Source organism: Malus domestica, chromosome 10, assembly GCF_042453785.1.
Source record: "Malus domestica chromosome 10, GDT2T_hap1".
NCBI lineage: Eukaryota > Viridiplantae > Streptophyta > Magnoliopsida > Rosales > Rosaceae > Malus > Malus domestica.
In genome coordinates this window covers 801,746-824,972 of record NC_091670.1, presented here as the reverse complement: position 1 = coordinate 824,972, position 23,227 = coordinate 801,746, and the positions used below count along the sequence as shown (strand labels likewise).

The 23,227-nt window shown below is 37.8% G+C and overlaps 1 protein-coding gene across 14 annotated transcripts; it reads right to left on the bottom strand.

Moving 5' to 3' along the window:
- Window positions 1-3: 3 nt before the first annotated feature.
- LOC103444524 (uncharacterized) lies at window positions 4-22,570 on the bottom strand. 14 transcript variants are annotated; one of them, XM_070806682.1, is made up of 23 exons: window positions 22,302-22,570; window positions 21,042-21,121; window positions 20,859-20,936; window positions 19,793-19,858; window positions 19,402-19,512; window positions 19,071-19,197; window positions 18,011-18,061; window positions 9,843-9,963; window positions 9,433-9,454; window positions 8,457-8,540; window positions 5,337-5,557; window positions 5,103-5,190; window positions 4,822-5,009; window positions 4,643-4,735; window positions 4,087-4,556; window positions 3,639-3,720; window positions 3,371-3,544; window positions 3,244-3,297; window positions 3,069-3,161; window positions 2,926-2,991; window positions 2,789-2,835; window positions 1,593-2,297; window positions 4-546 (listed from the first exon to the last, which is right to left on the bottom strand). In XM_070806682.1, the coding sequence occupies exons 11-23, from the start codon at window positions 5,493-5,495 to the stop codon at window positions 192-194; spliced, it is 2,574 nt and encodes an 857-aa protein (XP_070662783.1). In that variant the 5' UTR covers window positions 5,496-5,557; window positions 8,457-8,540; window positions 9,433-9,454; window positions 9,843-9,963; window positions 18,011-18,061; window positions 19,071-19,197; window positions 19,402-19,512; window positions 19,793-19,858; window positions 20,859-20,936; window positions 21,042-21,121; window positions 22,302-22,570; the 3' UTR covers window positions 4-191. The 14 variants fall into 14 exon arrangements, with proteins under 14 accessions (XP_070662783.1, XP_028964857.1, XP_070662791.1 ...); XM_029109024.2 differs by lacking the exon at window positions 9,433-9,454 and having other exon boundaries at window positions 5,337-5,579; XM_070806690.1 differs by lacking the exon at window positions 9,433-9,454 and having other exon boundaries at window positions 4,822-4,961; window positions 5,337-5,579.
- Between the last annotated feature and the right edge of the window lie 657 nt (window positions 22,571-23,227).

Sequence of the window (23,227 nt, the reverse complement as noted above, 5' to 3'; positions counted from 1 at the left end):
GCCTTTACCATCAAGAGATATATAAATATATTCTGGTTGAAAACAAAGAGATACATACACACACGATTAACTCTAATGTACTAAACTACAATCTTTCTACATCCTCAGGAGGCAAACTCTGCTAGTGTAATCTATCTTCTTCTCTGACCCAAATTCGATCTTCGACAGGCACAAGAACGGAACTCATTTGCTTAAGTGGGTGATGCAGAAAGTAGGAAATCCGGTTGTAGTCTTTGTAGTAGTATACCACAAAAAGGACACGATGGTTTTAAAGATACGTCTAGCAAAGGCGATGCAGCCAAAGATTTGAAATTCAAAGGAAGATCGGGGGTTGCAAACAAAGTCGCTGGTGCCGGTTTGGAAGCTCGTCTATGACAGCATGTGCAAAACCATGTTGGAGTAGTGGGACAAATCTCCATAGAAATGGAACACCTGACTAGTTTGTGGCCCTTTCCGCTGCAGATGGCAACTTCTGGAGATTCAAATGGAACTGATGCTAAACAATAGCTGCACATCTCTGCTGCTGTGCATTTACTGGACTTAAACCTGTTGTTTGAAGAAGAATACGGAGCAATACTTAGTATATAGTACTTATAGTTTATATAGACAGTTGCATTGCCAATTACGAAAGCAGGAAAACATCAAAGGACAAAAGATGAATACGGTAACAAAAATGATTGCATCAAGAGCATACATGTTGAAACAACAAAAATCAACCTAACAACTTTGTTTTGAATACATGCATCTCTCAGATTATTCAATATCGGACACAGTATTACGGTAGATAAGCCTTTGTGTTTCATCCAAAGTGTAGAACCAGTGTCTAAATAAGCATTATTTTTAACTCCCTCTAATAATCATTTTAACCGCATTCATTTGAGCCTGCTTAAAACTCCCCATATACCATTTGTACCTGCCCTCGAAGTACTATATAACTAATTTGAAATGATCAAAGGTTACTCAAACTGAAATGGAGTTTTAAGTTGTAAAGAGAACTCTCCCCATAGGAAGCCTCATACTTTTGGAAACTTTTCACCGGTCGCTTCAATTCTATTATAATGTGTTTAACTATCTAATCAACTTACTATTCCCGCCATCTGAAATCCAACCACCACCCAGAAACCTCTAACGACCTTAACCGCTAATTGCCCTCTAACCCATTTACCAGCTGTGCTGGCACATCACAAGGAACATCATAACCAGAAAAGGCCATGGTACACTATAGCAAAAACATACCCCGAAATATTGAATTTCAAATTTCCAGCATCCAAATTCAACAGCCAGAGACACTTTAAAGCTTTAAGATACATGGAAAAATTTAACATTTCACTAAATATTCAGTCTTTTAACAATCAAATTAAGAATGGACTGTTATTTTTTATATTTTATGGTCCCACTCCGAATGCGTAATCTTCACTGCACCAAGCCTCAGAGAAGTATATTACATGAAGTTAGTTTCGATGATATAAGAAGTCAAAATGCCAAGACATGGAAAAGCATGGTCCTCGTGATTAAAGTAACAAGAATAAACAATCATATCAATAAAGAGGGTAGACAGATTCCTATGACAAAGGATAAAAGTCAGGGAGTACCTCCTATCCCGCTTTCCAACTTCGGATGCGAGGACCTTTAGCTGACCGTGCACATGATCATGATTAAGCTTAATCCACTGCTCCATTTGTGCTAAGCCAACAGGAAACCACTTTCCAGATGGAGAATTTGGGGCTGAAATAGGCATTTGACTTAAAAGAGCAGAAAATGTAAATCCCACAAGCCTTTCCCGGAGTTCTTTTTCACTGTTCAAAAGCAGATTGATCCACAAAGACCGCTTCTCTTTATCAGCACCAAGTACTCCTTTCAAATTCAGTAATTTACTGTTTATTTCATCAGCCTTCATCTTTGATAGAATCACACGTCTGCAGATTATATTGAGAAGGTGTAATCGGCGAGAAGTAACTATTGAGCAACTTTGGGAGACGTTCAACAAAACCGTTTCAGCAGGAATGCCCGCTTGAGATCCCAAGTATGAAATAGACAGCCACTTAATCAGTACTTCGTCTACAAACTCTGGTTTAGAATGATTGAAAGCCAACAATGCTGTTACAATATCCCAAACAACCAGAGGTTTATCTTGCATTTCATACTGCTTTAAGGACCATAGAAAGTTGGACTCCCAATAAACCAACTCCTCAGAAAAACCAGGAATCGCTTCAATATCAAAATGTAGGGAATTGTTTGGCAAGACATCTACTTGCTGCCCACCAGTCCAGAAAAACTCAACAATGGCCTTTTGAGTCCTGAGAATGTTCGTAAAAATGTAAATTGATCAAGAATTAGCAAACAACAACCGATATGGTAACTCTACATTAGGTTGCTTGTTCTTTTCTATAGAATACATAAATTCTTTTACGTGCTCTTCTGCTTCCTGTAATATCGTTATGTCTTAGGACGGTTGAAGTGGGGATTTTTTATCGGATCAATACTACAATTTGATTAATTCTTGCAAATAAGAAAAACTCACAATTTTATCTTTTCTTTCCTCCATTTCTTTTTCCAAGGAAGCTAAAGGGTTCTTTTTACAATTTGATTCATTCTTGCAAATAAGAAAAACTCATGTTTTTGGTTTGAGTTGCAACGGTGTTGTCCTTTTTTCTTTTGATATCCTTTCATTCCATCTTTAGGATTCGTTCACATTACAATAGTATATAATGTTTAGCCACTCTCAAATTTACCCAAGCCGCAAAAGATGGATCTAATAGAGGAATATAATTAGCATAAAAAATCTCACCTTGCCTCGTACATTGGGTTTAATTGTTCAACATCAGTATTTCGAACCTGCCATTTTCAAGTATAGATATCTTAGTTTATTTTCACTTTTATAGTATGCGAGAATATGTTTGTATTGGCGCAAAGAAAATATCATACCCAAGCAATCACAAGATTTCCAGGGGACACTGCCAGACCAAAGCAAGAAACAAATTCTTCTGGTAACTGCATCAAATTTTAGACTGATGTTATGGTGGAATACAAAAAAATTAAACAAGCATACTTATAGGGTAAGAACTTACATCAGTTGAGTTTCTCAGACGAGGAGTATTTGAAGGAATAGGTACTTCACATAGAGAACTTCCACTCAAAATCCAACAGCGTATAACATTATCCTAGTATCATTGTAAAAGAATGGTTGCCAACTGAATAATGTAGATATAAAATCTTCCACAGAAAGTTTAGGTAAGTGCATACCTGGCTGCAGCTATACAAAGATTGCCCATCAAACGCCCAAGCTAATCCTGTAACCTGGTTGGTTCCCAGAAGCATAAAAAGCCAGCGGTAAGCAATATAAGATTTTGACCAATAAAAAGACACTTACTATCTGGCCATGCGCATCATATGTGCCAATCTTGTCAAAATTTTGGCTAGATATGTTGCATATCCACAATTCAAAAGAGCCAAATCCTTTTCCAACTGCTAAGTGAATTTTGTCTGGAGACTTGGTAGGCACAATGACTGAAAGTACAAAAACTGGGGCAGCATCGCTTGCAACCTATTTAAAAGTTCACAATAAAAGCATGCTCAACAACACAATAGAATATCGCGAAGAGCACTGTATACAAAAAGACATAAAAAGTAAGAACTACCTCCTTCAATAAGGAAAAAGAAGTGTGACTAGGTTCTGATGACTTCAGCAACTTTTCATTATTCCCTAGCCAGATCCTCACACTGGAAAGATAAGGAAGCACAAAATGAATACAAGAAATGATAGATAAAACTAACAAAAGACAAAACAAGAAGACAACAATCGAATCTCAAACAGATAATAAAGAAATTTTTGGGTAATCAGATAGCAGATTAATCAGAGTCGCAACTCTCGTAAATGAGTCAAGTGGTAGGACTTCTACTAGTATGTTGAAACAAGATACCAACTTGACAACTAAACTGACACTAAAATGCAAGTAGCATTTTGCTCAACACCGATTAAGGCACCTTGCTTCTACACTGCAAAAATTATTCTCTAACTAGACAAGAAATTTCATACAAGAGCTATAAGAGTGAAATTCATTATGATTTCCAGCATACCTAACTTACCTCCCATCAGTACTCGCTGTAGCCAACAAAACTTTAGGATTTGAAGAATCGGAATCAAGCAATGCCCAACCAATAGCTGTGATCCATGAATTGTGTGCCTGAAGCATCCCTATGAGCGCCACAGTTGCCGGGACCCTAATTTGATCAACAGAGTAGCATTCTGGTACAGGAATTCTCCATACAAAAACTTTCCCGGACTTCCCACCAACTGCAAGTAACGACATGGACGAACCATCTTGAGGAACTGAACAGATTTTGGATAGTGAATGCAGCATTGGCGACCAAGCAACTACAAGAGATGATAGCATTGCAGTGCGAGAAGCGTATTGATCCGCAGTTATAAGAGGGAGTGTGCTATTTTCTGGTATCTCCTTGGCAGGTTTTACTTTCGATTTTGAAGCACGAACAATCTTATTTGAACTCTTTTGTTTCGACGGGTCATAGTCAATCTCAGGCTCTATTTCATGCTCCTAATACGAGTACAGTCAGAAAGACTGTTGGTCAGCGCTCAGGGCATAAATCAATAGGACTGGACCTGACAGATGAGAGGACTTACATTTACATCTTGCAGTTTTGATGAAGAAGCCCATACCTCCCCAAAATTAATACTCGCAAGATAATCATAAAGCTTGGCAGATATATTCGCAACCTGAGCAATACGCATAACCAATTCAGAACTATAAAAGACTGCATCGTTATAACATCAACCAGTTTAAACCGCAGATACACGTGTACCTCTATCCATTCAGCACAAAAATCACAATATGGGGAGCAATAAAGCTTGACGAAACCTTGGGTGGTGCAGACAGCCAGCAAGCAGCCTGCGTTCGGAGCAAGCCCAACTGGGGACCAAGAAATCGATCGAACACAGGGTTCTTGATCCCGTGATAAAATGGTAGGCAGCATGTAATTAGAGAATAAATCTGAAAACCAATCAACAAAACAAGGAATAAAAACAGAAACACACATTGTATAACATGAAAAGATCGAAAATTTTGGTGTATGCAGCAATGTACCTTGTCTATCTATGACACCACTCGGAAAAGGTTGGCTGTTTTTTATGGTGATTAGGCCTCTTGGTCCAAAAGGCAGAGCAGCCGGATTCTGCAACACAAAAAGATATACACTTTGATCAAACAAAAACACAAACACTTGACTAAACAAAAACATTATGAAACATGAATCAGAGTTTCTGTTTTGAAATTACGAAAAGCGAAGTTAGAGTGAGAGGATTGGTGAATGGAGAGTACCAGAATGGTGACGAGGTGGCCGGAAGTTACAGCGATGAGGTTCTCGTCGGACCAAGCGATGGCGTCGGGGAAGGATGGAGCGCCGACGAGCACGGTGGCCTGGAAACGGGAGTCGGCATTTTGGGTTTGGATTTGGGAATTGGAGGGAAAGAAAGACATGGCCGTTGGGATCCGATTTCAATGTCGGATGACTTCAGTTCAGATCAGCAGATGACAGAACCCTAGTTCGAGTGTCAACGGAAACTATAACTGAGATTTATTAGTTTCACGTATTTATAATTTTTTTTTGTCGGTTACACCTCACATTTATCAAAACACTGCATAATTAATATTGCATAATTAATATTATAAATAAAAAGTAGAAATTTTTGAAAAGTTATATGAATTTGGGTAAATTACATAATTCCATCCTCATATTTGAAGTCTATTAAAATCTCATACAACATCTTTAACACATTTTACTTTTATACCTCAAGTACTATTTTATTTTAATATAATACATCCGTTACATTTTCCATCCATTAGTGGTTGCCAACGTGGCACACCAGTGGCCACAAAAAAAATTAATAAAAAATAAAAACCACCTGAATCTTCTTTAAAAAAAAAAAAAAAAATACAGAAACCCACCTCCCTCAACCCCACCCCTGCAAACAAACCCAGAAACCTTACCCCCCCCCCCGACCCACCTCCCTCTCCTCCACTCTCTTCACCTCTCCTCCCATAAAAAAAACCTAGCAAACCCCCACCCCACAGCCTAATTGCACAAAACAAATAGTTTTCCTCATGATTAAATAAATGCTCTAATTTCATAAACAATTAAATTACCCCCAACAAAAAGATTGAAAGTTTAGGGCAAATAAGCAAAAGTGGAACTGCAAGTGCCGAATTTGGGAAGTTGAACCATTAATCCAACTAAAATTCGTTACTATCAAGGCAATTGAGTACAGAAAAAAGTTCAAAAGTTTATAGCAAGTAAGCGAGAGTGAAGGGTTAATTAGGGGAATTTGGGAAAGTGGGCGGCGGTACCTGAAAGTCTCCGCAGCAGAGGAGGAAGTCGATGGTGGTGCTGTGAAGCTTTTCCTAGTGTTGGAGGTAGACGTTGTCGAGGTCCCCGTGCTTGCAAACAGACGACAGTCGGAGGCTGGGGAAGATGGGTTTGGACGGGGAAGAAGGACGACGACGTCGCCTGGGAAGACGCATAGGGTGGATCTGAGAAGGTTCGGTCAGTAACGGTTGTCGGGAGGACGTGTAAGTGTGACTGGGTTTAAGTTGGCCGGAGAAGAGGTAGGTTCAACCAGAAGGCTACCAAGGAGCTCAAGAGGGGGAGGTGGGATGACGAGATCTGGGTTGGGTTTTTTTGTGAGGGGGGTTGCGGGCAGATGTAATGGATTTCGTTTTTTTTTTTTTTTTCTTTTGAGAAAATTCAGGTTTAAAAAAAAAATTGCAATCCCGTCAGCACTTAACAAATTAATTGATCAGATTAATGGATAAAAAATGTAACAGATGTATTATATTGAAATAAAATAGTACTTGAGGTATGAAAGTTAAATATTTTAAAAATATTGTATGAGGTTGTAATATACCTCAAACCTGAAAGGTATTATGCAATTTACCCTATGAATTTATATGCATTTATCAATTTGTCATATAAATTAATACTAGCAGTAGTGCTCGCGCAGTGCTGCAGCACTGTTTCTTGCTTTTCCAGTACATTGATATTTGAAGAAGCAAGAAGTTAGAATCAAAGATGTAGTCTCGAAAATATATATGCCAAGAAGTGATGTTTATATACATATATTACATCCATATGTTAACAAAGTGCTATTTGCATTCATATATTACATTACAAAAACTGGGGATGTTGGTATTGCCATCCTCAGGGAGTGTTTTTCAAAAGTTATGGCTCTATCTCATGAAGTATTTATGTTTATAACTACACAAAATTAAAAAGAATCCAGTTTTATTCCACTAAATACATCCAAATCCATAATTCCGTTAATGGCATCTCCTTTGTTTTGTATGACAACGTTGAACTGAAAATCAAAAGAAGGAAATTAAAAACAGAATTTGATTACTCATGAATTTAATCACACTAAATTGCATATGAAATGAATTGAATGAAAATATAAAGATGAAGGGAAAGTTGTCATAATTTAATTATGCAAGATTTCACTATGCTAGATTTCATTTGCAAGCACCAAAACCAATTCACAAAGTTGAGGTTAGATTTCATATTCTCCATGGGTATCGAAAGTCATGTGAAAAGTTCCAAAATAACCAAACCAACATCCAATTTAGTACACACCTAAGAAAAACATAAGCCAGAAATTATTTCCAACAACCCTCTTCAAACATAGTAATACAATCATAGAAAAACTCTCACTGATTTATCAAAATTGAATTAATTATATTGGATGTTGGGGTCAAAATTTTGTGTCCACCTAAGGATATTTGAGTCTAGCAATTTAACTCTACTCAATTTAGATTTTAAGTTTTTTTCTTCAGTCTTCAGATTTAGACTAAACATTTAACATTCTACAGTGTAGTTTCAATTTCAACTTTCACGCAATTTGTTATCTTCAAAACTTCTTGCCAATAGAAACTCTACATGCATGCATTCCTCATACCATGAACATCATCTATATCAATATATAATTTAGTATATACTTAATAGGAAACCAATTAGTCTTGATGTTCTTGACATGAAAAAAGTATCAATGTCGTATATGTACTCACGTCTTCACTGTGCATGCCACCTTTTGGAGTTCCATTTGGGATTGTGACATTTCAAGCATGAAAACTTTAGTAATCTTTAGTGACAGATTGTATACTGGATTTATCTTCTTTAGCATTTTGTTTGCAATTTGAATTACATGACTAAAAAATCTATTGTATTTTTTCAATTTTCAGCTTCTGAGTTCAGAGAGAAATTGGGGATGTGATTAATATTATATTGTGTCCATTTATGTAATATTCTAGCAAAATAAAATTGAACACAAATGTATCATAGAAAAAAAAAGGTGAAATATTCACCAATCACTATTTACAGCTTTGGTCCAAGAACTCAAATTTCAGAGATACAAAACAGAGAATCTAGTATGAATCATTTATAAAGGTTACCTCCTTTTGGTTGAAAAACTCCAGCGTGACGCCAACTCTTCTTCTGCTTCCACCTCCTTATGGGACTTGACCCATCAATCACATCTGTACGTGAACTTGAAATCAGCAACCATTGAGTACCTTTGTTAAGCTCATGGCAGTATGACAACAACGTGCATGGGAAGATTACTGCAACTCTAATAAACGAAGAAGAAGCATTTAGTTGAGGTTGTCGATAAGGGAGAGAAGAAGTAAAGAAGAGTTAGTTGAGGAAAAGAAGAATTTTGATGCTGTGTTCGGTTTGGAGGTATGGTCTTAACAATTTACAGACTGCCTATATGATTCCTCGCTTCAGTGTTTTCATTATTTATAGTTCTTTTTAACTACCTCTTCTTTCATGAAGGTATAATCGTTACATTATTTTCTAACATAAAATATACATCCAAGAGATGTTTAAAACAATCCTCATCTTTCAAGAAAGTGCCTGGAAATACAATAATCCCTTAAACAATCCTCATCTTTCGAAGTAATAAACTATGGTGAATTATTTTCCAACTTTGTATTCCTAAAAAAGTTTGGATTTAATGCAATATAAGCTTGGGAAGATTCATAAGACAAAAAATATTCAACATAAAAGTAGTGTTTTGAGTAAACATAATGAACCTATAATGTTTGTGGAGTCGTATTCTTACTTGTTGAATTTGAGATATCAATAATACCAACCATGTTAAAATAATAAATCAAGTGCAGGACATAAATACAATACTATATACAATAAAGACAAAAACATTCAAAACGATCGGAGCTTCACGGAATGCTAATGAAAATTAAAGCAGAAGGATCCTAAAATATAGTTTGAGACATATTTTTGGAATACTGAGATCACGCACCAACATAGTAGAGAATCTGGAAAAGTCAACGAATTCATAGGGAAGAGATAAATTTATAAAATAACTAATTAGGCTTTGAACAAATATTAGGGTGGACAATTGTATACCTCAAATTGTTAAGCAACCAATCTGAAAATTCCAAGCAAAGTGAATCCATTAGCAATTCTGAGTCTTTCAAATACTATCATATTTTTGCTGCAACTCATGGAAAAATTCTGGACATTTTAGGAGATGGGTTTTGCTGAAAGGTAATGATTTTTGTTGGGTTTTTCAGATCAGACTGAGAAATCTCAGTAAAATTAATGAAGGATGTGGATAAACCACAAACAAATAAAAATTGAGGATGCTTGATAAGATTTGAAATCAATTAGGTAAATGGCAGCCCTAGATTTTCGTCAGTTGCTCTGGTAGTGGAAAATAACATGCGAACTAATTCAAAAATTTCATGTTCGAGACTTTGTCGGTGCCCAAACGAAGAACTAATGAGAGAATCAAAGTAGAGAGTCACTATGTGTACCTGAATTGAGTTCAGATGCAAAATCCTTGAACCAACCTTCTGGTTGTTTATAAACACTTTGATGGGCACACAAATGCCACACAGAGTGTCAATGGTGATGCGACCACAACCCTAAAATGTCCTACAGAGATAAAAAGAAATCAACAAAATTTAGCCAACTCTAATTTCAACAGAGGAAAAAAAAAAACCTTAAAACAAACCCTAAACCACAAACACAAAATTAATGGGTTAAAGCAAGGAAATACATCTGTAAAGGAGTTTTTTTTCACTCTGAACCTTCACAACTGGATCTCCTGAACAGTAACGCGATGAGCTGAACGAACCCGGAAAAAATTGAGCCCCGGGTTTGAAAAAATTGATCCAAAGTGGTATCAACTTTGTAAAGGGTGCAGCCGCAACTGGAATCAGCGAGACCAAGACAAAAATCGAGAGGATGTCGCCGAAATAAAGGCTTGATCAATGATGGCTTCTATGGTCGGACAGGTACGAAGACAACCGGAATCTGTGAGAACCAAAAAGTAACAGAGAGAGAGAGAGCAAGTTCCAGAACGATAGAAAAGAGAACTGTGAGAGCAGTGGAAACAAATGGAAAACCCTTGAACATACAAACCGAAATAGAGGGTGGGTCGATGGTGAACGCGTGGATGGAAAGAGCAGAAGAGCCACTCGACTGTTCAAAGAAGGCAACAACAGGAAAACAGAGGAAAGAGCGAGGGGCAAATTCGTCCGCACACTATAGATCAATAGTAACCCAAAAACTTGGGTTTTAGTATATACTAGCAATTGTGCCACGGGCGTTGCCACGGGTTTTAAAAGTGAATGCATAAAATTTGCAGAAAGTTTTACAAACATGTATGTGTCTTCATCGTATTTACAGGAAGGAATAAACATATAGAAATAACAAATGGTACAGTTTTGTTCTAGTAATGGGGCAATTGTAAGAAACAATGTATTTGTAATTCAACGGTTAATTTCCACCGAAAAACTTCAGAACATTCAAACGAAGCAAATCACTTGTGCATCAGAGTTCCATGACAATTAGTTCTCTAAACTCAAAAACCACCTTCTGTTATCTAAGACTTTCCAGAGGAAGCTCATTCACGTGCTTACTTTTAGTACCTGGTACATCTACTGGGGAACGTCAACCCTTGAAATGGGTTTGATTAAATCTGGGGCGGACTGGACTGAATGTTATCAACTGTAACAGAGGGATAACCATTCCAGTATTTTTAACACTACGCTATGTTTCCTTCTGTTTCATGTCGTCGGATTGATGTTGCAACAACTTAACTTATTGAGGTGAGGATGGGAGAGAGGCGACACAAGGGATGGGAGAGAGGAGATTGGGAGAAACGGGAAAGGGTCCGCCCAAGCTCTCGGTTGTCAGGAAGGAATGTGAGATACAAGCATCTAGCCAGAGATTTCAAAGTAGAGCAAAAGGTTTTCATCCTAGAAGTGGAAGACAAGTCCTTGGGCGAAAGGATATGTTTAACTGAGAGGACTAGATTCAGAGGGTTTCAGATTTCTTTTGACTTGGGGTGTGCCTCTTGGCTCAGTGTTCAGATTAAAAAGGCGATCACAGCAAGTGCTCAGAGCTTTTTCAGACTGTATAGGGGTCTTAACTACCAGTTTTGGGTGGAAAGCTTCAACAACAAGAATGGGATCTTCCTTGTTCTGTCCAAATCAGAAAAGCAGGGGCTTGTAAGGAAGATTATCGTTCCCAAAGGAGTCAATTTTTTTGGGTGGAGGAAAATGAAGGAGTTTTTGTCCGAAATCTTGCAAGGAGGAAAGAAAGGGGGGGGTACCTCGGGTACCCTTGCGAGGAGGGAGGCACCCGAGCCCCCGAGGACCCATTCGTGTGTGGTTCCTCAGTTGTCATATAAAGATGCAGCTCTCGGAGGAATAAAGGCAACAAACCTGGTGCCGAATACAATCGCAGGTGAGAAAATTTGGATTGAGAAGAGACGGACCAAGAGTGAAAAATCCCCGGAAGCTTTTAATTGGGGAAGTGTAATTGTCTGTGAAAGACAAGTGGTGCATCAGCCTTGGAGAGAGGTGGAGGACTCAATTCTAAATATCGTGGGATGGAAAGCAAGCCTTGTGCCCTTCCAATGCAATAAGGCTTTGTTTGTTTGTAAGAATGAGGAGGAAGCAGCACAGATTGCCCAAATTGGCGTCCTTTCCATGATCGGACTCCCGGACGTGGTGCTGTCCGGATGGTGGGAAAGCATCAAACCAAGCGAGAGGAAGGTGGTCAGTTATGGAGGATGGATTGCTCTGGAAGGATTACCGCCGCATCTGTGGACAAGCGATTTCTTTCATGAGATCGGTGACGCTTGTGGTGGGCTGGTAGAAGTTGACAGGAAAACAGCTGATTTTGAATTCTTGCTTGAAGCTATGATAAGAATCAAACAAAACAATACTGGGTTTATTCCAGAGTTTGTGGAAGTGGCAGATGGAGATTTGGTCGTCAGGGTAAAAATTAGACAAATTTCGCCAGCAAGGAGACCTAAGGCTTCGGTAGCCGAGTACGGAGAATCTCGTCATCTGAAGATGTCTAGTCGTCATTTGAAGGCTGAACTGAAGACACAGAAGGCGAACGGAATATTGCCTCCGGCAATGGCGATTTCAAAACCGGGAAATCAATCTTGCCCTTTAGTTGAGTCACGTGCGTGCTTTCAGATTGGGGAGTTTAAATGTCCCATCATCATGGGCTCTGGCAGAAAGCAAGGCGTGCTGTCGGAAGAAAAGCTGACAGACGGTGGGTGGAGTAAGGAATTGGAAGTTTATGTCCGGGAAAAGCAAGGTGTCTCATCGTCTGATCGAGAGTTGCCAGAAGGAGGGAGCAACTCCCCAAGCGGAAATTTAATCTTGGTGGAAGGAGTGATTTCAAATGGAGGGGATTATTTTAATCTGTCAAAAGGAGTGTCTTCAACAGTGGGTGGGATTTCTAGTTGCCTGGAAAAGGATTTTTATATTCATGAGGAGGTTGCAAGTGGGTCTCCCACTCATCAGGGGGTTTTTAATATTAATTTCGAGGGGAAGGTGGGTTGCGGCCCTCTCAAAGCTTATGACGGACAGTCCCAAGTGGACTGTGGGCCTACCAGTGATCAGAAGAATTTCAATGTTATTGGTGGGGAAAATGATGGGTCAGGCCCACACAAAGTCTGTAACGGACAGATCCAAATTGGGGCTCTTCTTGGGAACCCCCAGAGACCTATAAAGTTAGAACTCTTTGGGCTAAACCTTCGGGCCCGTCACGGAAAAGAAGTAATGGTGATACCAAATTTTCAGTTTGTACATCTGTTTCACACTGTCCAGATGGCATCAGAAAGAAGCACCTTTCGGGCCCACGAGACGGGAATCGAAGCCACTATAATGTGCAGCAATCTGAAATTTACTGCGAAATTCGGAGACTTAGTCAATGCAGCGAAAAGGTTTAAAATTGTTCATCCAAAAGAGTTCGGATCGCGGCTGAACATCGTTGAGGAAGATACGCCAAAGAAAATCGGTGCTTCTAATCTTCAATCCCTAGATGACGATTCGGATCAGGACGAAGGGATGGAGGAGTTAATGGGTCACAATCCTCTCTGTGTAACATCAGCCGCACAAAGGATGGAACCGGTCATCAGCAATATTTCCTCAAGAAACTTATTTCCAACTCTGGATTTCGATAACCTTGTTGAGGAAGATGATTGGTCTCAGGTTTCGGAATCAGAAGTTGAGCTCGGGGATTCGTCCCAAGATGAAAAGGATAATTTCGATCCAATTGACAGTGGTGAAGGTATACTGAAGGACCTATTCTTCGATGGAGACAAGGAAGTGATTTCGGCAACTGAAGAGGAGGGTACCCAACGGGATTACAGACAAGATTTTGAGGTGGTCGAACAAAATCAAACCAAGGACAACGACGACAACAACAAGGTGCTTAAATATAGCAGAAGGAAAAGGTCCGGCCGAGTCTTTGACAAATGGGAGGCTACTGGACGATCTAGCGAATTTTTGTCAAACATGAAGATTTCGTTGCTGCCATTAAAAAAATCCTTATTCCTCGGTAAAAGATCAGGGGTGCGGGTGGGAAGAGGAGAGAAAAGGAAGAGCAAAAGGGGTTTGATAAATTTAAATGAAGATAATTAGCTGGAATATTAGAGGTTTGGGCAGCAGAAGGAAAATGGTGCTTTTGAAGGACTACTTCCGTCGAGCACGGGCTGATATCATCATTTTACAAGAAACAAAAACGGCCACAATTGATAGAAAGCTAGTGGCAAGTGTGTGGGGAAGCAGATTTAAAGAATGGGTTTTCGCCCCTGCACAAGGAAGTTCTGGGGGTATAGTTGTTATGTGGAACACTAAACATATCTCAGTTGTCGAGTCTCTAGTAGGAGGGTTCTTAGTTTCCATCAAAATCAGAGAGTTGAATGGTTTGGAATGGTGGCTCTCAGGGGTCTATGGCCCCTGCAAATATAGGGAGAGACAAGATTTCTGGGAAGAACTAGCTGGCCTGAATGGTCTTTGCAGTCCAAGATGGTGTGTGGGGGGGGATTTTAATGTGGTGAGGTTCGAAAACGAGAAGTCTAATGGGGGAAGGTCCACTGCAAGTATGAGGATTTTTAACCAGTTTATCCAGGACTGCGAACTCATTGACCCAGATTTACTCAACGCTCAGTTCACTTGGTCTAATTTCCGAGAAGAAACGGTTTGCCGAAGATTAGATAGATTCTTATTCTCTGGTGGTTGGGAGGAGTCGTTTCCTCATGCAAGGCAAAAGGCTCTGGCAAGGGTAACCTCTGATCACTGTCCAATCGAATTAGATACCAACAAGGTGACGTGGGGGCCAGGCCCTTTTAGGTTCGAGAATTCTTGGCTACAACATCCAGACTTTAGAAACAATCTCAAAGAGTGGTGGCTTTCTGCGATAGTCGAAGGTTGGGAGGGATACAAATTTTCCAGTAAGTTAAAAATTATTAAACAGAAGCTGCAATTTTGGAGCAAGGAGGTCTTCGGAGACACTGAGAAAAATCTTAAGGAAGCCCAGGCCAAATTAGAAGAAATTGACTTTAAAGAAGGAAGGGAAGGTCTGGACCCGGATTTAAAAAGAAAAAGGGAAGAGACCCGTTTCCTAGTGGAAGACCTGGCTTGGAAGGAAGAAGTAAAGTGGAGGCAGAGAAGCAAAGTGGTTTGGGCCAAAGACGGGGATGGCAACACTAGCTTTTTCCATAAGGTAGCAAATGGGAGAAGGAAGAGAAATTTTATAGAGAGATTGGAAGCGGAAGATGGTAGAATGGTAGAAGGGGTTGAGGAGATTGAAAATGAAATCATTCATTTTTTCAAGTCACTGTACAGTAGCAACGAAGAGGAGTGCTGGGGGCTGGATGGTATTAACTGGTGTCCAATTAATGCCATCGAGGCAGCATGGCTTGAACGGCCGTTCGAGGAAGCCGAAGTTAAAAAAGCCGTTTTCGACTGTGGGAATGATAAGTCCCCTGGTCCAGATGGCTTCTCTTTGCAAATGTTCCAAAGTTGTTGGGATATTTTAAAGGCGGATATCTTGAAGGTGTTGGAAGAATTCTTCGAAAATGGGATTATAAACACAGTAACAAATGAAACCTATATCTGCCTAATCCCGAAAAAGGCAGATTCTGTGCACGTGAGGGACTATAGGCCTATAAGCTTAGTTACCAGTCTTTACAAGGTAGTGGCGAAAGTCCTTGCTACAAGACTAAAGAATGTCATGGGCAGTACAATTTCCCCATCTCAAGGAGCTTTTGTTAAAGACAGACAAATTCTGGACGCTGTCCTTGTAGCAAACGAGGTGGTTGAAGAGGTGAGGCAGAAGAAGAAGGAGGGTTTGGTTCTTAAGATTGATTTCGAAAAAGCTTATGACCACGTCGATTGGAGATTCTTGGAAGAAGTATTACTGAGAAAGGGTTTCGGGTATAGATGGAGAAAATGGGTACTTGGTTGCATAAGCACGGCTAATTTCTCAGTTCTGATCAATGGGAGACCTAGGGGAAAATTCAAAGCTTCAAGAGGACTGAGACAAGGAGACCCTCTGTCTCCGTTCTTGTTCACCCTAGTGGTAGACGTGCTGAGCAGATTGATTGAGAAGGCTCAAGATAATCATTTGATCAAAGGGCTGCGTGTTGGGCAAGATAACGTGGAGATTTCTCATCTTCAATTTGCGGATGACACAATCTTTTTCTTGGAAGGCAATGAGGAGGCTTGGAACAATTTATTACATTTGTTGCAAATTTTTGGCAAGGTTTCAGGTTTGAAGATCAACAAGGCAAAGTGTTCCTTGGTGGGAATTAATTCTGATGGTGAGAAAATTACAAGGCTAGCAAGTTCTTGGGGCTGTGAGGTGGGCAGTTGGCCAATGAAATACCTGGGTCTTCCCCTCGGAGGCAAGCCAAATTCTATTAAGTTTTGGGACCCGGTGGTAGAGAAGGTGGAATTGAGACTTCAGGGTTGGAAGAAAGCTTTTTTATCTAGAGGAGGAAGATTAACATTGATCCAAGCTGTTCTTGGATCCTTACCCATATACTACATGTCCCTGTTCAAAGCCCCATGCGGGGTCATTGGGAGACTGGAAAAGCTAATGAAAGGATTCCTTTGGGAAGGGGTTGAGGAAGAAAAGAAGGTTCACTTGGTCAAGTGGGAAAAAGTGTGTAAAAGCAAGGAGGAAGGTGGCCTTGGTCTGGGAAATTTGAGAATTAGGAATGTCGCCTTATTAGCCAAGTGGCTGTGGAGATTCCCACGCGAATCTAACTCTCTTTGGCATAGGGTGATAAAGACCAAGTACGGTTTGGAGGCAAATGGCTGGGATGCTAAATGCCCAAGTCGAGGCTCGAGTAGATGTCCATGGACTGGAATCTCGGCTGGTTACCCTTCTTTTCTTCACTCTTGTATCTTCGAGGTTGGTAATGGAGAGAGGCTGAGATTTTGGGAGGACGGTTGGTTGGAGGGCGGACCTTTGAAGGAGCAATTCCCTAGATTATTCTCTTTATCAAGGACAAAAAACCAAAGTATTTCCAATTTGGTGGTTTCTTCTTTACAGCCGGTAAGTTGGAATTTAGAGTTTAGAAGAAACCTAAGAGAGTCCGAGATTGAAGAGGTGGCTGGTTTACTGCAGAAGGTGGAGTCTGTTCGGCTGCGTCATTCCAGAGAAGACAGGAGAAGATGGAATTTAGAAGGTTCTGGCCAGTTCACTTGCAAATCCTATAACTCTTTCCTTCGTAACAATGAAGTTGTGCAACATTTTCCCCCTTTCGTTTAGATATGGAAAGCAAAAGTGCCTCCAAAAGTCAAAATCCTTGTGTGGCTAGTGGCGCTTGGGAAGGTTAATACGTGTGATCAAGTCCAAAGACGAATGCCTTTTGTTTGTTTCTCCCCCCATTGGTGCGCATTGTGCAATTCCGGGGAGGAAAGCGTCAACCATGTTTTCCTCCACTGTCCGTATAGCATTCAACTTTGGTGGAAATTGCTCAACGAAGCTGGAATGAGATGGGTCACTCCAAAGGGCTGTTTTGAGCTCCTTAGCACTAAGTTCGAAGGCCTAGGGAAAGGGAGGAAAGCCAAAACTTTGTGGGGATCTCTGTTGATGGCCCTCTTCTGGAACATTTGGTTGGAGCGTAATAAAAGAGTCTTTGAGGAGTACAAGGGAGTGGGGGTTGAGGAGATTTGGGATAGAGTAAAACACTGGGCAGCCCTTTGGGCTTCGGTTTCAGTGGAGTTTAGAGATTACAATTTCTCTTCTATTTTTAGGGATATGTTAGCTGCCGTTATTTGACTTGGTCTAGCTTTTCCTCTGTTCTTTTAGTGTTCTTTAGGGGCCCCTGCTAGTTTTCTTTTAGCTCGGGGTGGTTTTCTTTTGCTTGTGGTTGTTGTTTCTCTTTTGTAATTCTTTCGTTTTATAAAATTCTTTCGTTTCTTTTCAAAAAAAGTAATTCAACGGTTAAAGTTGTGTTGTACGGTGTGAAAAAATGTTGATTCAAATGTGAGCTTGTGAAGGGTTGTTAAGTGTGTAAATTGACAGTTAACACGCAGGAAAGTGTTTAGGTATTTAATATTTAACCAAGGGAAGAAATAATATTGTCATTGTTTATAAGTTAAACAGCTGAGAAATAATTTTATCAAAGCAAATAAAAGATAGTGTTAGAATGGTGTACCTTCAAATGAATGATGATTGGAGGCGATGCTTTACAGAATAACGGGTTATGCTGTAAAATAACAGTAAGCATGAATAAATTCTTATGCATCAAATTGTTTTTAGAACTGAAAAGGTCAAGAATCAAAATCTGCATGAAAGTAATAAGAAATATAAATCTAAGCTAACAATATGCTTCCGTTCTCTTTTTCAGGAACCTCATATTTAGCGAATACTAATTGTATAATTACAGTCTTATCACAAATGTAATCATGTTGGTGTTTAATCGAAAGTCTTATATTGGTGCACCTTTGGAAAAGAAAAAAAAAAGAAACCTAAAACTAAAGCATTGTGTGATCAAATTGAATAATTATATTGTTAATTAACAGTCAATTTTGTATGAATTTTTTTTGTAAAAATAGAAGGAGACGGTATACAAAAATGGATCAAATACGTTTAGTTCGTTGTTCTATATAGTACACAGGTATAAGTTGCTAAGTTATTTCAACTTGCATAATTCGGACAAACGATCATCATTTCCATTTTTCCTTCTCAGAAGAATCAATTGTTACCAATTTGTAGGTAAAGACTTTCTTCTATTGGCTTAGTTGTAATACATGGCTAATGACTGTGCTGATCACTGAGGGGTTTAAGATGGATGTCTAAAAGTATAAACAAAGATGGTCTAACCAAAGATGTAATTGTTTCACATGCTTTAACTAAATGAAAGAAGACTTTAGAAACAGAGGAATTGTTAAATAGAGCCAATAACCAATAAAAATGATATATAGATAGATTTAACAATTTATCTATTACCAAATGTTTTTTTGTTGAATTAAGCCATGTGGACAGGGTATATTTGTAATGGGAACGTCTTGGCTAATATTTTTAGATATTGAAGTAAACTTCTCAGTGATCAGATAAGAGATTAGTCATGTATTCTAGAGTAAGTCAAAAGAAGATAGTCATTATTTATATTGGTAACAATCAATTCTCCTGAGAAAAAATGTTAGTATAGATTAAATGTAAAACTAAAATATTAAGTAAAAAAAGGGAATAAAGCTTGAATTGTTGGTACATACCGTTGAAGTCTTCAATTGTAATTTGGGATACAGGGTGGGGAAGGATGAATTATAAACGTTAAGTAAACGCAGGGATTTACACCTCAGTTGGATTTTCAGATTAATTTTCTTTTGGAAAAAGGTGAACCTACAAAATTAAATTAAATTTATGATTAAGAATAAATGAACATTGCATCTAGGAAACCGTTCTCTATCATTTCATATAACAAAGATGACAAATCAACGATGAACTCGCTAGAATATGAAATCAGATACAAATTCAAACATAATGAAAATTTTGAAAACCATGTGATGAAAAGATTTAAAATTTCTTAAACCTTTTGAGACTTACAATGTTGTTTGTAGCATTTTCATCCCTAATGGAGGTTACCGCAAAGGAATAGCACATAGCAAGTCCTATGGAAGCTCTTAGACAATCGGTAAAAGATCATTGGCTACAAATCTGAAAATAAAACAATTCAATCAAAGAAATAAATACATATAGATATGTTTGTTATACAGAACCTGTGAAAATGTGCAAGTTTCTATAACAGAACCAATGGGACGTGAACAGTTTATCAAATACGAAAATCAAATACCAATATTGTAATTTCACAATGGAAAACTTGAAAAGCAGAAATAGATGCTAGAACAACATCGTGACAGAATGAATATAGAAATGGATATATTATTTAATACGTTTTGTATTAAATAAATAAAAAACCAATTAAGACTGAATTAACCTGTGGTTTTCATACAAAATAAACGATGGCCTTTGTGTGATGCTTGCAAAGAATCTGTTTTTCATTCTGCATATACAAAAGGAAGACATTGATTATGTTTAGCAGTACAACAACAACAACAACAAAGCCTTTTCCCACTAAGTGGGGTCGGCTATATGAATCCTAGAACGCCATTGCGCTCGGTTTTGTGTCATGTCATCCGTTAGATCCAAGTACTCTAAGTCTTTTCTGATTATGTTTAGCAGTAATCAGAAAATTATAGATAAATAGCATTGTACATGTTATTCAATTATATTTAAATAAATATAAATTTTTTTACCTATGAGGTCATAAAGCGAAGCACGTAATTATAAATTTGTAAGACATCTTTAAATACCATATTCAAAGTATAATTGTCAACATTATTTCTCCGTTTGTTATTAAAAAATTTAAACCTTGTTTTGAAGTCACTCTAGACAATGGAATTACAAATTTAATAAATAAATAAATATAACAACTGATAAAAATGTGCATCTTCTTTGCTTTCATCCTTTTATCAACCAAAGAAATCATGAATTGGCCAAATAGAAAACAAATACAATAATTGAAATTGATGCCAAAACTGTATCTGCATATTTAATACTTAGATTATCACCAAATAGTTTTTCTCAATGAGTATTAAGACTGGTGTAAGAATAAAATTTACGCTAGATCAGTATTATCAACACTTATTCAGTGAACAGCAGACACTGAGTAGCCTTAATATTGTCTGAGTTTGTTTATCTCGTTATTAGTTTCAAAACAATTTAACATGGCATTAAAGAGGAATGAGTCAGCAATTAAACATTTTGTATGAAAAAAGTGTGAAAACAGAACAAAAAACAATAACAAATAACTAAAACCAATAATGAAAACAGTGTGTTTCAACACGACACACTATTGTACAAAGCCACAGCAAAAAAAAATGAACAATTATACCAACAGAATTTTAGAGAAGCCAAAGAAAGAAACAAAGAAAAAAAATACAAAATAAAATAAATAAATAAAATAAAATCCTACACTTTATAAAGCAAGATAGTAACTTTACCTCCCTCCAACAATAACAATTGATATTACAGCAGCTAGATTTGTTAGAAGGCAGCGATGATTTCACTGCCAAAAAAAACTGGAAAAAAAAAACACAAAATTAGCAACAGGAACAACAAAAACCCAAAATCAAATAAGTCAAATTCAGTTTTTCATCATGATTGTGCAAAAAAGAAAATCATACATCACTAACACGCAAAAGCGATTCAGCAAACTGACTTCGGTCAGGTTCAAAAACTTTGGAAGCAAAAGGAGCCTAATGACCTGCAATACACTCCACTCAATTAAGAAAAGCTGGAATAGTTGTATCATTAACCAAACAGATATGATCTTTGCCATGCAAAACATATTTGATACATCTATTTAATAAATAAGAGTTAACAGTTTCTTGTCTGCATTATCTCTGGAATAATACCAAATTATCCAAAAATTAGAACCAAACAGAGTGTTTGTTATTGATCTACCATATAAAATATATGTATTGTTCTCCACCCATGTGAGAACGCTATTTGACAACGAAAGCAAACGAAATACCTCACCATTCAGAAAAATTGCCACCATCAATGTTCTTAATCCCCAATATAAAAAGTGCTAATTTTCACAATGGTAATTGAATCACATACCTTAATTCAGCATTACATCATTGTTTAATTTAACTAAACATATATGGTTGAATTCATAATTAAGCACTAATTAATCACTAAAGCTCTCAAACCTTTGTAAAAGCTTCAAATGATTTTAAACAATGTGCCTTTCAAAGCCTTTTGATTTCTGCATACTAATCTAAAGAAAGCTGTATTTAAGTATTTAAGCTTTTGAATTTTTGTAAAACCCTTAACTAATTTTGAATACTTTCCTTTACAAAGCTTTTTCCTCGCTCATTACTGACTCAAACCAATAACGAAGACAACTCCAAAAAATAAGTGGAAAGCACACTGAGTTTCTCTTCTTAAAAAACGATTAAAATCTGAAGTAACCACACACACCAATCAGAACAAATCGAGTCTCCCTTTTAAAAAACGATCAAGATCTGAAGCAACCACACACACCAATCAGAAGCAAAGCGAAAAAACATTACCAACTCAACTTATATCAGACTTTCTTCCAAACATATACAATTCTGGACCAAAAAATTACTCACATGGAAAACCAATTTATTAGAACCATCGTAAACACAACAGATAAAACCAATTTGGCAAGGCTCCTTTCAAATAAACACAAACTAAGAATCGAAAATTGCACATAGTTGTTTTAAATATAGCTAAGCTCAATATAATTTCTTTATCAATAATCTGAAGAGGTAGCACATGATTAGCCTTCAATTTGACAAAAAATTTGTCCCAACCTCCAGATCCGCAAAAAAAATAAAAAACATAAACAAAGAGCTTAAATTTCTTACCCTACAGATCAAAAAATAAAGATAAAACGTTGAAAACAAACTGACCTTCAAATTTTGATCCCAACGATGGCAAGATGAGAACAAAACGATGACCAACAAAGGGTTCGACAATGGAGAAGACCGGAAACAAAACAGCCAATAAAATCAAACAAAGGGTCCAACACCGGAGAAGACCGGAAACCAAATCCCCAATAAAATTAAAGTCAGGATCTCTTTTGAGACTATTTTGCGAAGAAAGAGCAAAGATTTGGCAGCAAAAGAGGGAGCGATGAAGGAGAAAATTGCAGAGCAACTGAGATGAAAATACGAAGAGAATGGGTAAAAGTAAAAACGATGCGGTCAAAGCAGAGAAAGAAACGATGAAAGACGCAGAAGGGCACAACCGACTTTCCACTGTAGAAAAGTGGAAACAGTAAGCAGAACAAAGAAGAAAACGAGGACATTTCCGTCGAAACACTGTTCACGAACAGTGAACAACACTACCGGGTAAACCGAGTTTTAGTATAGATAATAATAATAATATAATTTTAAACGATTTATCATATAAATTATCTGAAATCATAATTTCTCATCTCATTCTAATTTCGTTAAGTTTTTAATTTAAAATAAGTTTATGTTCGGAGTTATTTTGAAATATTGATCTCCTTTTCACAATTTTTTTTATACAAAATATATGTACACTAGGAGTGGGGGAGTGGGGGACTAAATTGATTTTGAACTTTAGACTTTTTCACAAGTTTCTCTACTTCTTTTTGGTGAACTAATAAAAAGTACATTAAGCTCACTAACATGAAATTTAATTAATTACAAACTTTGAGGATTCAACATGGTCAACCATGTCCATTTATTAAAAAGGGAGTTGAAATGTTCAAAATAGCCTTGAAATGTCCAAAATAATCTTGAAGAGGATCGAGTGGGAAGTTGAAATATCCAAAATAACCTTGAAAACATGTCATGTGTGTTGGGTTTCT